The sequence below is a fragment of the Diabrotica virgifera genome, chromosome 7 (genome assembly GCF_917563875.1).
Source record: "Diabrotica virgifera virgifera chromosome 7, PGI_DIABVI_V3a".
In the NCBI taxonomy this organism is placed as follows: domain Eukaryota; kingdom Metazoa; phylum Arthropoda; class Insecta; order Coleoptera; family Chrysomelidae; genus Diabrotica; species Diabrotica virgifera.
The window spans coordinates 31,911,177-31,928,664 of NC_065449.1; the positions used below are offsets into that span (position 1 = coordinate 31,911,177).

Here is a 17,488-nt window from a genome sequence, read left to right on the forward strand (position 1 = left end):
TTTTATAAAATTTTAATACAAAAATAAATATTTTAAGTAACCAAATAAATAGCTTCTATTAGTTTTGCAACTAAAGGCACTAACCGCCCCAAGTTAACCTCTGTACGTGATCTGTTTTCCTTTTAGAACTTTTGATGAATCCAAGATACTCTAATTCGGCAACTGCCTGCGTAAATCGTGCTCTAAATTATGTATTAAGGAAAATTTCACAAATCTTAGCGACTGTTTGAATCAGTATACCGAGTATACCTACAAACATGAAACAAATACTTAAACTATTACCACAGCTATTATCATCATCATCATACAGCCTTGTGTCCAGTGTTGACCATAAGCCTCTCCTAATTTCTTTCACTACTTACTAAGCTGTGGCACTTACTTAAATCCCATAAAACTACAACGGGGGAATGAGACAAGGAGACATCATTTCTCCCAAACTATTCACCCTTGCGCTGGAAGACATTAAAAAAAATAGAATGGAACAAGGGTATAAACACCAACGGATCATACATAAACCATTTGAGATTTGCAATTGACATAGTTTTATTTTTTTGCATAAAAACGGCACATTATATGAAAAAAAGGAAAGATTTCTTGTCACAAATTGAACGAGGAATTCAAACATGATTTTTAATTTGATATAATATCTCAGTGGCGTACTATCTTTGTTTCTTCACACCATTACCTATATGCGCGCCAATGATGAATATATTCTTCTTCTTTTTATATAGACATGACTGTCTGTTTTTTCTATGTACCTCCACTAAGTTGTCGTTCCATCGTTTTCGTGGTCTTCCCACTGATCGTCTTCCTATTGGGGAAAAGTCTCTCTCTGTCCTTACTACTCTACTTGTTGTCATTCAGCTTATGTGATCATTCCATTTTTATTTCAAACTGCCAATTTTTATTGCTCTAAGACCGGTTGAGATATGAAAATTACATTTGGTAGTACGCCACTGAGATATTTCAAATTAAAAATTATTTTTGTATTACACTAGCCAAGGAGGTAGTGTCAAATTTGACCGGAGCATTTTAGCATGGCTGGTTTCTTTTTATTTAGGTAGGTGTTCCAAAGCTTATTAACAAATAATGTGTCAGCTGGTGCAAAACCGGGGATTTTAGTCAAGAAAAGGTAAAACATGAAAGTTGATGAACCAACGCTACCTAAATGTCAAATATTTATATACGTTTGTCAGAACATTAAAATGGACTTGCTTACTTAGCACCTACCTTTCACTCAGGAGATCGGGGTTCAAATCCTGGCGCGGAAAATTCTTTTTGTTTTTTAAATTGACATTTTATTTTGAAAAATATTTATTTTTATAATACCACGTTTTTATTATTTATACGAGACAATATAAAAAAATCTGTACCTATGTCTTTTATAGAATTATGCATAGAACTTATGAAATAGCATATATACATTTGATCATAAATATTATGATTGACCTTAATAAGCAAAATTGTTGTACATGAACCCCTGAAGCTTCCTGAGTTAGTACGACCAATCTAAGTGAAAGAAGGGGTTGGTCTCCCCACCCCCCTCCCGACATTTTTTTATCTTTTTAGACAAACTGTTTTTTGCATAATTTTATGTGATGTCAAACCAAAAGATACATACAACCCTAATTTTTCACTTTTTTATCACCAACCCCCATTTTTTTAATAGCAATCTAATTATTTCCCTGTTCTCTATAACATATAAAAAAGAATTTTTGTCTGTAGGTATGTCCCTTATAGAATCGTAAACTATGCATTTAATCATATGATGACCTCAAACAAAGTTTTTGTACTTACATGAACCCAGGAAGGAGTTAATACTTAATAATGTATACTTAATATACTTAATAATTAATAGAGTTAAAAAAGTTAATACTTTTTTATTATTAACTAGCTGACCCGGCAAACTTCGTACCGCCTTACAACTAAATAATGTTTGAATGTTTAATACCTAAAATTACCAGAAAGCCAAAAAATACTAAAAAATATTGCGTACCTATACTTTTTTCTACCAAATGCATAGTTTACGATTCTATAAGGGACATGGGTACAGACAAACATTCATTTTTATTTACTATAGAGAATAAGGAAATATTTAGATTGCTATTAAAACATGGGGGTTGGTGATAGAAAAGTGAAAATTTAGGGTTGTATCTTTCGGTTCCACAACATATAAAATTAAGAAAAAACAGTTTGTCCAAAAAATAACAAATAATATCTCCCTTTTCACTTAGATTGTTGGTCTTACCAACTCAGGAACCTTCAGGGGTTCATGTACAACAAATTTGCTTATCAAGATCAATCATAATATTATGACCAAAAATGCCTAGTTTGCGATTATATAAAAGACATACAGATTTTTTTATGTTGTCTCGTATAAATAATAAAAACGTGGTATTATAAAAATAAATATTTTTCAAAATAAAATGTCAATTTAAAAAACAAAAAGAACTTTCCGCGCCAGGATTTGAACCCCGATCTTCTGAGTGAAACGTAGGAGCCAAGTAAGCAAGTCCATTAAATTTTCTGAGTAACATATATAAATATTTGATATTTAAGCTGTAGCGTTGGTCCATCAACTTTCATGTTTCACCTTTTCTTGACTAAAATCCCCGGTTTTGGGCCAGCTGACACATCATTTGTTAATAAGCTTTGAAACACCTACCTAAATGTAAAGAAACCAACCATGCTAAAATGCTCCGGTTAAATTTGACACTACCTCCCTGGCTACACGTTTAATTTATGAAAAAGAACCTTTCTTGTATTTTTTTCCCTATGATGCCCCGATTTTATGCGAAAAAATAAAACATCTTCGAGCGTATTTCTAAAAAGATTTTAACTAGGTGCAAAGCTACAACAAATGTTCAAAATTACCTCCTTTAAAGGTGACAGAATCATTTTATATTCACCATTGGCTCCCGTAAAGGTAATGGTCTGAATAAAAAAAAATAGTACGCCACTGAGAAACGTCAAATTAAAAATCATTTTTGAATTCCTCGTTCAATTTACGACAAAAAATCATTCTTGTCTTTTTTCCATATGCTGCGCCGTTTTTATACAAAAAAATAAAGCATCTTAACGCTTACAAATTATTCGAGGTAGATTCCATATGCATAGAAACTTATTTCAAATACTTTGTAAACGTTAAGATATTTTATTTTTTGCATAAAAGCGGCGCCTCATATGAAAGAAAGACAAAAACGATTTTTTATCGTAAATTGAACGAGGAATTCAAAAATTATTTTTAATTTGAAATATCTCAGTGGCGTACTATTTTTTTCTTTAAAAAATTCGGGCCATTACCCGTACGCGCGCCAATGGTGAATATAAAATTAATCTGTCACCTTTAAAGGAGGTAATTTTGAACATTTGTTGTAGCCTTGCACATAGTCAAAATCTTTTTAGAAATATTTTCTGTTATTGTTCTAGTTTGGCATTATTATATAGGAGAGTTCTTGATAATGTATTACGAAATGAAAAATACGCGCGAAGATGTTTTATTTTTTTGCATAAAAACGGTGCACCATATGAAAAAAAGACAAGAAAGGTTCTTTATCATAAATTAAACGTGGAATACAAAAATAATTTTTAATTTGAAATATCTCAGTGGCGTACTATTTTTTTCTTTAAAAAAATTCAGACCATTACCCGTAGGCGCGCCAATTATGAATATAAAATTGTTATTTGTTTGCCAAAAAATGCGCAATAACTACCTCTTGAAACCCACCAAATTTAATTTTCATATCTTAAAAGGTTTTAGAGCAATAAAAAAATTCGCAGTTTAAAAAAAAAATTTCAACACCCCGTATCTTAAAAACGAAGCATTGCGGGCATACGTTTATAGAGCAAACTGTCATTATTTTTTCATGTAGAATTACCCCTTAAAGTTTTTCATACTTATTTACTAACACCCTGTATGTACTTCTCGCTCTGTCCCATAGTGTCTTACCATCGATTTTTCGAAGGGTTTCCATCTCCGTTGATTCAAGCAATATTTTGTCCTCTTTGTGTCAGGTCGTGTTTCTGCCGCGTAGTCATTATTGGTCTGACGACTGTAGTAAATTTTGCCTTTCATTTCTTTTCCGATATTTCTATTTCTCCATATTTTGTCATTCAGGCAACCCGCAGCTATATTCACTTGATCTTCCACTTTCGTTTCGAGCTTTCCGTAGCTAGATAGTGTGATGCCTAGATATTTAAACTTCAACACTTGTTCTATTATCTGACTCTTGAATATAAAATTGATGATGAATATACTACTGCTTATAACTACCTCTTAAAACCCACCAAATTTCAAGACAAGTTTCTAAGAAGTTTGTAAGAAAAATTTTAACACCTGGTATCTCTGAAACGAAGCATTTGCGGACATACGTTTATAGAGCACTCTCATTATTTTTTAACGCAGAATTACACTGCATTTTGTCGCACTTATTTACAAACACCCTGTATAAGTTTGTTAAAAAAAGGATACTGTAACTCAGGTTTTACTACCATCTTTGACGAAGCCTGGGTAACTATTTCTGGATCAACAATACTTAAGAAAGACTGGAGCCAATCGTATAAATTAATCATTTTGCCATACTCTAAATGTAATTTATAAGCTATACTAATATCTGGCATGGATGGCTTGATTGAAGTCGGGTTATCCGTTTCACAACACTTGCACTGAAATAATATTGTTTGGCGATTTAATATAAATGTAAAGACTGAAATAGTTTTTGTACACACTTATGACTACAGCTAAACAGGGAGAAGTGTATTTTTTAAGTGTGTAAAATAAATAATTCCTAGCTGAGCGCTTTCGGCTTATAAAGCCATCTTCAGAGCTATGCTACAATAAAAGGTCTCTAATGAATAATTGATCTTAATTCAAATAATTCAAAAGTTTAACTTACGTCAAAAAGTTCAAAATACCGCTATGAAGAGAGATGGATCCCATGTACGATATAAAAATACTTCTATTTCTTATGCAGTTTTTTTAATGATGGAAACAAACCTTGTCTGTCTGTTAAAAAAATTGCTCAATTTTGCTGTTGGTTTTTGTAGCCGGAAAAGTTAAAAACATCAAATACGAGCACAAAGGACTTTCACACAAAAATTACATTACATATAACGAATATTTGATCATGGTAAGGTCAAGAAACCCTATCATTTGAAGTGTACGATGTCAGCATGCAGAATGGTGGCATGATGAAGGATTTTAATGACAGCCGACACAGATAGGGTGTACTCGTTAAAGCTAAGGTTAAAGTGCTTTCACTTTTTCTCATATCAAGTGACAGTTGACATTTTAGCAATTGAATGAACCGTGATAGTGTGACGTCAAAAAGGTTTCCAAATATTGATATAAAAATACTAAACAAAGCATCTGTCAATTGATTATACACGTGATTTGTGTAATCATTTTTAATTTTATTTTGTTTTAATAATCATCTGCACATTTTTTTTCTAAAGTCATAATGTGTGTTAGTCATATTGCTTTTAATTTTATAAACGTCCTTACACAAAATCAAGGATTTACGCACTACATAGTACTTACTGTGTTTCTTCAGGTTTTTAACCAGTCCTATTTGGAAATGTGGTGAGAAATATACTATGAGCATTGATTACAATCACGGGTACCCAACACATTACCATTTTGTAAAAATTAAACATCCTACAAGCAATATATTCCAATTATAAAAACCAAAACAAACACCATGTGTGAATTTTTGCTTTGTTTGGAAACCATTTCAGAGTAGCCAACATTGATTTGACGTCACGACTATCACAACTTCCATTGAACAACTTTTTAAAAAAGTCTGTAGTTACATAAATCTGGTTTTTAAAAACTAATGAAATACATATTGAGAAAAAATTTAAGGTCCAAGATAAATCAGTTGACAAGTTATCCTTCAAAAACTGAACTCGAATCTTTTTTTTTAATTAATACAGGATATAAAGAAACATGATGGTGAAGTTTTTTTTATTATTATTGGATAAGTCACAAATTTCATTAAGTGCACTATGGGTGTATCGAAGGTGGAAAAGAAATTAAGAATGAATTTTTTGAGAAATATGATTTTTTAAAGAATAAGCTGCCAAATGATTAATTACAAATATTGTTTTATAATGATAATTTAGTAAAAAATTTATTTAAAAAATTGTTTTTTTGATTGCATGAGGTCAAACTTCTTCCTCCAGAGTCTCCCACAAGAGTCTGAATAAAGGTTTATAGTTGTAATTAAGATTGATTTGTGTATTTAAGCAAAAATCAGGACTAAGTTTCATTTCTTTAGTTATCTCTAGATCTTCTAAAAGGTTCATTTGTCTATAGTTTTTGGTTGGTATGTTATGTAAAATTGTACTGTTTTTGGAAGGAGAGAAGGAATAGTTGCTAAATTTAACGTGATAACCAAAATTGGATTTTTCTGGATTGTTGAGATGTTCCTTGATCCTCTGAGAAAGGGTCCTCATAGGTCTGCCCACATAAATTTTTGTGTGAAAGTCCTTTGTGCTCGTATTTGATGTTTTTAACCTTTTCAACTACAAAAACCAACAGCAAAATTGAGCAATTTTTTCAACAGACAGAAAAGGTTTTTTTCCATCATTAAAAAAACTGCATAAGAAATATAAGTATTTTTTATCGTACATGGGATCCATCTCTCTTCATAGTGATATTTTGAACTTTTTGACATAAGTTAAAGTTTTGAATTCTAAAATCAATTATTCATTAGAGACCTTTTTATTGTAGCATAGCTCTGAAGATGGCTTTATAAGCCGAAAGCGCTCAGCTAGGAATTATTTATTTTACACACTTCAAAAGTACACTTCTACCTGTTTAGCTGTAATTTAATATAATATATTGAGAGCAATAATATTACTATTTGCATGTAAAGGACACTGCGCACATTGTATGGAAAATATAATGCCACTCAAGTGAAATAAAATTTACATGAATATATTCGTCTCGAAGTTACAAACATTTCATATCATTGCGCCAACTCTGAATGTTGATTAATTGATAATCAGTAAATTGATATAAATAAAATCTAAAATCAAATCGGAATGTACTTGAGTCAAAGAGAGAAAAAAGATTTTGTACATCACCAGTTTATGAATTTTTCTTCAGGAATCAAGGCAGAGGCTTACTGTTATCTTATAGATAATAAAGTAGGTATATTTTGGTCAGTCGTACAAAACTGGGCTTAGCTCACGCTGGGAAGCTGTTTTCAGTAGCCACTAGACTAATAGTCCAAGAGGCAGCGCTGAAAAATCTCTTTGAATTTACTAAAGCTAGATTTTTCAGAGTTGATTACTGTGATTGTGTAGAAAAACATACTGCCGTCGGTCAAGAGAAACGTAGAACAGGGGTTACTCAGAGGGTATAAAAGTTGCTTTCCTACGAAGGTAATTAAATCCATTTACTAAGGCTGAAAATCAGTACACACATTCTAAATTAAATATAAATAAAAGTTATTATAGTCGGTCAGATGTATGACGGGACAGAGCCGGTCGGTCGGCCCCAATACAAGAATCTACAGGTCGAGCAAGTCTCGTAAATTTCACGATTGCGAGCCACGCTTCACGCAACCGTGTTTGCGTACTTGTGTTTCGAGTTGCGTGGTCGTGCGGAGTTATATTTACCAATTCGCGCAATCGTACTTGAGACGCTGTGTCAGGTGAGGTGTTTGAAAATTTGTGTAACTTGATTGCTTGATTCTGTGGTGTGAAGGTGGTTAAACTTTTGTTTTATTTTTTTTTTGTTTTGTTTGTTTTTGTTGTTGCGAATATATCGCAGAAAGTTTTTAGATGAAGTAATTGTATGATGAAGATAACACAGAAAATACAAGAGGGCAGCATACTTTGCAAAACAACTGTTACAATTTGAAATCAACAATTTGTTAAGTTGTTGTCTTGCAGGTAAAAAAAGTGACTTTTTAAAAAAATTATATCTTGGAAACTAAAAATTATTTTTATTTATAATTGAAACATGTAAAAGTATAGTACTCTCAAAAAAATTTCAGCCAAAAATATTCATTTTTGTAGAGTTGACTGCAATTTTTCGACAACAGCCCTTTTTTTCGGTGAGCAGCATAACAAGTCCAGTCTCATCTGAAATCAAAGTTTCTTGTAGTTTATACCTCTGGCTAGTGAATGAACAAAGGATTTTTTATTAGATGAGGTCATTTTTGTTTTATAAAAAAAAACTACTTTAAAAATGAGAAAAATTGGGGTCAAAAATGTGTTTAAACTTATGTAAAATCTTCAAATTTCATTTTTTTAAATTCCTTCGTTCATATTCTAGCCAGAGGTATAAACTACAAGAAACTTTTTGATTTCAGATGAGACTGGACTTAGTTATGCTGCCAACGCAAAAAAACTTAAACTCTACAAAAATGAATATTTTTGGCTGAAACTTTTTTTGAGACTACCTTAAGTACTATACTTTTACATGTTCCAATTATAAATAAAAATAAATTTTAGTTTTCGAGATATAATTTTTTTAAAAAGTCACTTTTTTTACCCACAAGACCTATGTAACCCCTTAAAAAAATGTTTGGAAGAATATGTTTGATGGCCAAGATGCATACATATATTTAGAAGGAAAGTTCCTGATTTCTGTAGTATAATACATAATATCGAAGAGGAAGTAGCCCTAAGCGCCGGACTCCACTTGCGATTTGTAGTTGTGAAGATTGAACACATTCTTTCAAATAGAAGTCAATCCATGATTATTTAGTCACAAATGGATTGACTTGTATTTGAAACAATGTGTTCAATCTTCCTGATTACAAATCGCAAGTGGAGTGCGGCGGTAATAACACCAAAATATTCCATATAGGTCCATAGAAGGTACACAGACATTGAAAAATTCCTGGAATATCCCCGAAAACATGTTCCCTGAACATCCCAGGAAAATCCTGTGTCAGCATTTTAAACATTACCTGAATGTCTTATTGGAACATTCCATGAATGTCCTCTGGACATTCAAAATATATTTTGTAGACATTCCCTGGATATACCAGAAATACAGTGATGAGCGCTCTAATAACCGGCAAAATAGCACAAAAGATGTATTAAGTAGTGAGATAAAAAGACATGAAACTAGTCGAGCTGGGAAATTTAGCGATATTAACTTATACATTTAGATTGTATTGATTGTGTACCACCTTCAGACGTATCAGACGAGTTTGGAAACTACCACTGTCACAGTGACAGTTTTAGTTGACATACTCCTCCGATATGTGTAAAGGTGGGATCAATATAACGTAAATTTAAAGGTTAATTTCGCTAAATTTCCCAGCTCGACTAGTTTCATTTCTTTTTATCTCACAACTAAATATGTTGCCCATATTTTGCCGGTTATTAGGGCACTCATCACTGTACATCCTTGCTGATGTGACAATACCTCCTATCTGTTTTTTCATGAGTTTTGTATGAGAGATGAAAAAACATGTTTTAAGGTCACCTCCTGTGTTCATATGTAAGTTTTGACTTGTTTTGTAGTTCATAGATAGTTTAATTTACTACAAAACAAGTCAAAAAATATCATATGAAAACAGGAGGTGACCCTAAGACAAGTTTTTAGTCTCTCTTACAAAACTCATGAAAAAACAGATAGGATGTATTATTACATCACTGACGATATGTGGCCATACCAAATAATACATCCTTGATAAATATAAACATTTTTATTGAACAAAATCTTTTCATACATTTTTTTAATGCAATTTACTGATACTCCTAAATATTTCAAAAAAATGTGTCACATTTGCTTTGTAAACCTTTCTTTTGCCTTTCGTAGCCACATATTCCGTTTCCTTCCTGGTTTTTTGTAGACCACTTCTCTCAGCTGATTCTAAAAAAAATAAAATAAATGGTAATTTTTCTATCCTTTACAATTAACAATCCGAAGAAATATTATTTACAGATAATGATATGCATAATAATAATAGGTTTGTTCTAGCATCAGTTTGAAACCATCAGCGAATAGTGGACCAGCGCGAGTAGAGGGGATCGCACTGGTGACTGTATTATGTTCTTTTACTGACCAACTGTTTGCTGATGGTTTTTGACTAGTTTGACAGAACAAACCTAATAATAATGAATATTTTGTATTTTGACAATGACATCTGATGTGGAAGTCAAAACATTAATAAAATTATTTTTTCAAGTTAGCTTTCACATGCGCGTCTTAAAATTGTACTTTTAATACTTATATCATAAATAACTATTAAAACTGTCTTAAGAGGAAACAGTATCGATCAACAGGTAGCGAAAATGTGTTCCAAGATTGCGGCTGTAATTTTGAATATTTTTTCAAGATATTTGGCACACATATTCGTAATATAATAAAGAATGGCGGTACAGAACCCAATTTGAAAAATATATTAATATGTGGAAATTACTCTGTAATTAAATACAATATAAAAAAACGAGCTTGTACCGCCATTAAGAAGAACAAAAAAATACACTTTTTTCAAATACAACTTTTTTATCCGATTTTGTGTTATTTTGGAACTACTAAAATTTTTTATTTCATTAGTAGTTCCAAAATTACACAAAATCTAGGCATCGGATAAAAAAGTTTATTTGAAGAAAGTGTATTTTTTTGTTCTTCTTAGTGGCGGTACAGGCTCGTTTTTAAATATTGTATAATTACAGAGTAATTTCCACATATTAATATATTTTTCAAATTGGGCTCTGTACCGCCATTCTTTATTATTTTACGAATACGCGTGCCAAATGCCTCGAAAAAATATTCAAAATTACAGTGACAATCTTGGAACACGTTTTGGCTACCTGTTTATCGCTACTGTATTACCTTAAAACATTGTAATTTGCTAAACCAGTATATTTTACTCTACTACTACTCTACTAGCTACCTCATTTTCCACTGTTTCTAAAGACTTGTTTACATGGGTAGAGTTTTGAGGAGAGTAGAGTAGTGGTAGTACTCTACCAAAAATGGCTTGATACCATTCACATGAGGAGAGTACAAGTATAGTACTGATGCTAGTATAGCGAAACCGATTTTTGTATTTTTAAACACTCTTGATTATAAGTGCACCTTAAATTCTTAATTTTTTGCTTAAGCTCGTTTACTCCAAAGCCCCCTTTGCCATTCTTTCGACGATTTCATCCTCCGCAGCTTGCTGCAAACTTTTATTTCTGTAGTATACACTACCTAAATTCCATAAACACTGGTATTCGCCGTATTATAGCTCTACAAGTTTTAAAGTTTCATCTTCAGTGAACTTCATTTTCACTATTTACACAAAACACAATTCCAGCCAGAATGACAGCGTTCCCATGTACTCTCCTACCTACTCTATTCTGCCATAATTGAGCGTGTTCCATGGGTAGAGTGTGCAGCCGAGTAGACATTTTGGCAGTAGTGGTGGTCATAGAGTAGTTACTTTGCCATAGGTTGCTAGTCAGTCTACTTTAACTCCAACTATACACTCTACCAGCTATTCTACTGTGCTGAGCATTTTTACAGGTAGAGTTACTCTACTCTATCAAGTACTTGCATCATTACTCTACCCGTGTAAACAAGTCTTAAATCTACTGAATGAAAATCTACTTAATCTTAATCTACTCTTAATGAAAAATGTCTAAAATCATTTACCCACCTAGTATTATTGTAGAATTTAAGACAGTCCAGTGCCTTATAAATAATTTCAATATGAATATTTTTCCCTTTAATTCTCCTTTGATACCACTCCATTTTAGATTTTGGGGAACTTATTTCATTGTGTTTATAGCCCATATTTATTGAAGGAACCCAATCTGGAGATTGTTATTATCGATTAAGTCGGCTGGTTTTCCTATAAGATTAAAATGTTAACATCTTCAAAAATCGTTACTGTTGTAATTGTAACTTACCAGATATAAAATGATTACAGCAGACAGGACAGGAAAATTTTCATTTCGCTAGTAAAACCTGTACATTGTATTGCATTTAACCATTGTTGTCTCTCAGATACCTTATTTAGTTCAGTTTAAAAGTGAACTTTATCTTGACTATCACAATTACTTTGCATTTCACACTTCAAAACACAACACCAATGAAGCATATTATCTTTCTAAATTAATACTTCCAGAGAAAATGTTAAATTAATCTTTGTACAACACAAAATTACAAAGAAATACAACTAAAATTATCTAAAACTCATTAAGAACAGATAGAATAAGATTTATCTTTTACACCCAGTAGCCATATTGACATATTGGTATTTGATAATTTTGATATAACTCCGCACGACCACGCAACTCGAAACACAAGTACGCAAACACGGTTGCGTGAAGCGTGGCTCGCAATCGTGAAATTTACGAGACTTGCTCGACCTGTAGATTCTTGTGGCCCCAATGAATGTACAGGGTTATTCACTATATTTTGACCCCCTCGTAAACTGCTTTATTTACAGAATTAGAAAAAAATGTAAAATACAAAAGTTATTCGATTTTTTAATTATGATTTTTTGACATATATATCGTACTAGTGACGTCATCCATTTAGGCGTGATGACGTAATCGACTATTTTTTAAATGGGAATAGGGGTCGAGTTCTAGCTCATTTGAAAGGTTATTCAATTCCCTATTCAGTAATATAAACATTAACATGATTAATTATACAGGGTGCCCAAAAAAATTTTTGTAATTAAATTAATTGTTTAATTAATAATTCCAAATTTTTTTTGGATACCCTGTATAAATAATGATCTTACTGTTTATAGTATTGTATAGAGAATTGAATAACCTTTCAATGAGCTAGCACACGACCCCCTATTCTCATTTAAAAAAATAGTCGATTACGTCATCACGCCCAGATGGATGGCTTCACTAGTACGATATATATGTCAAAAAATCATAATTAAAAAATCAAACAAGTTTTGTATTTTACATTTTTTCTAATTCTGTAAATAAAGCAGTTTACAAGGGGGTCAAAATATAGTGAATAAACCTGTACATTCATTGGGGCCGACCGACCGGCTTCGTCCCGTAATACAGCTGACCGACTATAATAACTTTTATTTATATTCAATTTAGAATGTGTGTACTGATTTTCAGCCTTAGTAAATGGATTTAATTACCTTCGTAGGGAAGCAACTTTGATACCCTCTCAGTAACCCCTGTTCTACGTTTCGCTTGACCGACCGCAGTATGTTTCTCTACACAATTACAGTAATCAACTGTGAGAAATTTAGCTTTAGTAAATTCAAAGAGATTTTTCAGCGCAGCCTCTCCGTCTATAATAGTATTTTATGAATGACATTGTTATGGACTTCTAAAATGTGATTTCGATAAACTTCAATTACAATTTACGCCGTTATTAATTAAAATTCAGAGTACTCGCAATGATATGAAACGACTGTAATTTCGAGACGAATCTATTCATGTAAATTTTATTGCATTTGAGTGGCATTATGTTTTCCATTGGATGTGTGCGGTATCCTTTTCTCATAGAGAATCGACAAACCAAAAAAAAAACGTTCTATTTTTAAGCGATTTTGGAAAAATGTTTCTTAAATCCCACAGAAAATACATACCCTTAGATAAAAATGAGGATCATTCAATGCGTTATGGATAGCGGACCTGTGTTGTCCTATTATATAATTCTTAATGCTCATGTCATTGTAAAAGAAAATTTCATGGAAATAGTAACATTCAGGTTCCTTGAGATATTTTTCAAATGTTGAAGACAACATTGAAATAATGTGTTCTCTCAGCTTTTCGTATTTACTTAGAGATTTATTCTGATGCTTAGATAGTTCAAGAAGTTTCTGAAACAAAGGATTGGTTAATATTTTGTTGTAGAAACAAAATTTAACTACTTAAACTGAATATACAAAAAAAAACCTACAATACTGCAGTAACAAAACACCAAACAATTTCCAACAATACAGAGATACAAGAAATTACATCAATTCTAAGATAAGAGATATAAAAAGAGAATATTGAACAAGCTTTACCAAAGAAATGGAACATGATTTGTATGAGGCACAAAGAAAAGTTTGGAAAATACTAAAAAATACTAAAAAAAACCTATTAACGAATATAGAAGTTTAGGTAAAATAGAAGCAGAACAATGAACCGCCTATATAGAAGAACTATAATATAAGGAAGATAATAAACACCCGAAGAAGAGGAAGAAACAGGAAATGAAGATGAATCCAACATAGACACAGAACTAGAAGTCACAAAAGAAGAAATAAGGAATAACATACGTAAATTAAAAAACAGAAAAGCCCCAGGACCCGATGGGATACCAAATGAACTCCTTAAATACGGAGAGACACGTTAATCGAAAACATATAGCTTCTCTTTCAAGAAATAATATGTAGCCAGCTTGTACCAGACCAGTGGAGGACGCGAATAACAACACCAATACACAATAGAGGAAACAGCAAAGATCCTACCAACTACCGTACCATGACCTTGCTGAGCACAACTCTTAAACTTTTAACAAAAGTACTTGCCAATAAAATAAATGAAGAATACAGACTTGGTGAGGAACAACAAGGGAAAAAATAGGTCTACAATAGACGCCACATTCATAGGCAGACAAATTGCTGAGAAAGCACTGGAATATAATAAACCTGCATTTACGTGATTTATAGATCTGACTAAACCTTCGATTATGTAGGATTAGAAGATGTGCTAAGATTGCTAAAAGAGAAAAATCAGCCCAACAAATAAGATTTGTATAGTGTTTTAACTTACATGAAACATTTTTATTACAATCAGAATCAAGCTACGTCTTCAAGAAGTATCTACCTATACCTATCGGTAGAACATGTTACAAAAAATTTTAATATTACATTTCTCCATTCAATCTTCTGGGAAGTTCGAGTGGTTCAATCAGATGATTACTAATAATCCCAGCCCATACATTAATACTTTTGGCATTATAAAAGTAAAACACACACACACACACACACACACACACACACACACACACACACACACACACACACACACACACACACACACACACACACACACACACACACACACACACACATACCATTTCTCGTAAAACAAGCTTTATCTGCACACAACTCTTTACACATTTTGTTTTGAAACCATCTACAAATCCTTAAACTTCGAGGTAAATCGCCTTGGTGTACCTAATTATACACTATAGGTACGTAATTAACATGATACTTGCGATCAAAATCATGACAACACCACAACAATACAATGTATTATCGGGTTACAGGTAATTATAATATGATTGTTTGTGTTTACAATTTTAAATATCTTCGCTACGTCAAAATAAATAAAACTGCCGGGTTGCCAAATATAAATTTTAGTAAAAGACATTATTTTATTTCTTTCAGGCAACAGATGAGTTTAGAAAAAAAACTTATAAAAAAGTTTTCTTTTAATCGGTGCATTCTACCCACACCTTGGAACGCACTATTTTCCGGGACACCCTGTATAATTATGGAGATATTAAAGAGAGCGTCCGAAAGCAAGCAAATAAAGCCAATTACATGTCAGGATGTCTGAGGGATGTCATCTGGAGAAATAAAGATATGAGGCTGGAAGGGAAAGTACGCATATACAAATCATGTGTAATGCCTCCTCTACACATCGGCAGACGTGTCCGCGGACGGCATCTGCGTATGCATCCGCAGATGTGTAGATGGGGTAATTTGATCGTTTGTTGTTTACATATCACGTCGGCGGACGTGTCTGCGGAATATCCGATTGTAGTCGGTTTTCCCAGCACAGATCAAAGGGTTTCGGTGCGAACGTCCGATGCCTCTCCACACATCTGATCTCGGACCTCTGCAACGTATTAGTTTTCGCAGTGAATTCAAAGTAGATATTGCGTCGCCCTAGAATTAACACAGACTGAACGATTTACAGATGTGTGGTCAGCGCGTGATGATATATCGGCAGATGCATCCGCAGACGCGTCTGCCGATGTGTAGAGGAGGTATAAGACAGATCATGTACGCGATAGAAACAAGATGTGATACAGCAGAAAACAAGAGGATACTGAGAACATCAGAAATGAGAACGTTGAGGGCAATAACTGGGAAACACTGAGAGAGAATACCTAACCACAGAATAAGAGATCTCTGTAACATACAAGACATAGTACGGTGGGGAAGACAGAGAAGACGAGAGTGGAATCAGCATGTGATGAGAATGGACAGCGAGAGAATAGCCCGTATAGCCAGAGATTCAAAGCCAACAGGCAAGAGACCAATAGGAAGGCCCTTTAAAAGGTGACGAGAGAGCTGGCAGTCAACATCACAGCTACGAATACAAGCTCAAAATCGGTTAAGAACAGATCAATAGACCTAATATAAGAAGAAGAAACTGAAAATAAATACAAACCTTCCTAAACTGGCCTCTACTGTCTACTTTAAGATCAACAGGATTCTCAGTTTCTTCAGCAACTTCCATGTCTTCCAGTGACTTGTCCGCTTGATCGATAGTATCTAAATCGTTTATACTTTTTGTTACTAATTTAAAAATCTCACTGGTGCCATCTTGTTTACGTAGCGTATTTGACTGTAAAATCCCGAAAATCTTTTGTAATTTAGCACTAAGTTCATCCTTAGATTGAAACGTCAGGAGTTTCATGCATTCTTTGTAATCTGCTGTCAGAGTTATGTTCCGTGATGTAGCTACCGCATATAATTCCCTTACCTGAAACATTAAAGTGACTGTAAGGTCCTGTGCCAACGACGCAACTGTTCTAAAACTACGGTCTGAAACCGATTGCACTAGCAACTATTTTGCGACCACGATGCGATTCATCTGAAACTGGTTTGCAACTAGTTTTCAACCGTTATTTTAAAACAGTTGCGTCTTTGTCACTGGACATTAAATGTAGTAAAATTGTATTACGTGTTTGCCTAGTGGAGCCCTGGGTAAATCTTCAACAAGAACCAACAAACATTTTAAAAATAGGTGAAAGTTTTTAATGTAGTCTTGGATTTCGTAAATTTTTTCAATCAGCACTTCACTTAAATAGTCATCGTTTACTAGCAGCTTCGCTTGTAGATCCCTAGATGTGTCTTGAACTAGTTTTTTAAATGATGGCAGTTGTCTAATGTTTGCAAAATCATCGCTGTTAAATACTTCGAGCGTTTCTTCAATCAGTTCTTTACTTAAATGACATAAGGTCATGGCGTTGCCAAAAGTAAAGTGGTCAGCACAAGCATACTAAAAAAAATTTATACATGTATTATTCATAGCAGATTTGGACTCTCATAGATCAGAAGAGTGGTTGTAGTTTACATTTGTACCACTTCCAAAAAAATCTCATAAGTACATCATTATGTAAAAACTGAACACTAGGCACTAACTTCACTATAGAGTGTTTTATGTTAAGAATAGAACATTGCAGAGACAGCCCCATGTATTTCTTATGAACGATAGAAGCGCGCCGATGCCACGCCTACTGACTAGAATGGATCGTATTCGCGAACTCAAGCGAGGGTGCTGTCGCTTATTTGGAACTAGAGGAATTGGGATC

The 17,488-nt window shown here is 33.2% G+C and overlaps 1 protein-coding gene and 1 long non-coding RNA gene across 2 annotated transcripts in view; both read right to left on the reverse strand.

Annotated features, from left to right (window-relative positions):
• LOC126887880 (origin recognition complex subunit 3) overlaps positions 1 to 17,488 on the reverse strand; it is a 46,521-nt gene continuing 29,033 nt past the window's right edge. The window contains exons 5-9 of the mRNA XM_050655776.1: positions 16,858 to 17,175; positions 16,342 to 16,656; positions 13,536 to 13,769; positions 4,472 to 4,665; positions 1 to 182 (exon numbers count right to left, since the gene is read on the reverse strand). Coding sequence (XP_050511733.1) covers positions 80 to 182; positions 4,472 to 4,665; positions 13,536 to 13,769; positions 16,342 to 16,656; positions 16,858 to 17,175 — 1,164 coding nt within the window. The 3' untranslated portion in view covers positions 1 to 79. The remainder of the gene's footprint in view (positions 183 to 4,471; positions 4,666 to 13,535; positions 13,770 to 16,341; positions 16,657 to 16,857; positions 17,176 to 17,488) is intronic.
• On the reverse strand, positions 9,660 to 12,640 carry LOC126887882 (uncharacterized). The gene is made up of 3 exons (XR_007699265.1): positions 11,872 to 12,640; positions 11,619 to 11,813; positions 9,660 to 9,841 (listed from the first exon to the last, which is right to left on the reverse strand). It is a non-coding gene; the product is annotated as an uncharacterized LOC126887882 (long non-coding RNA).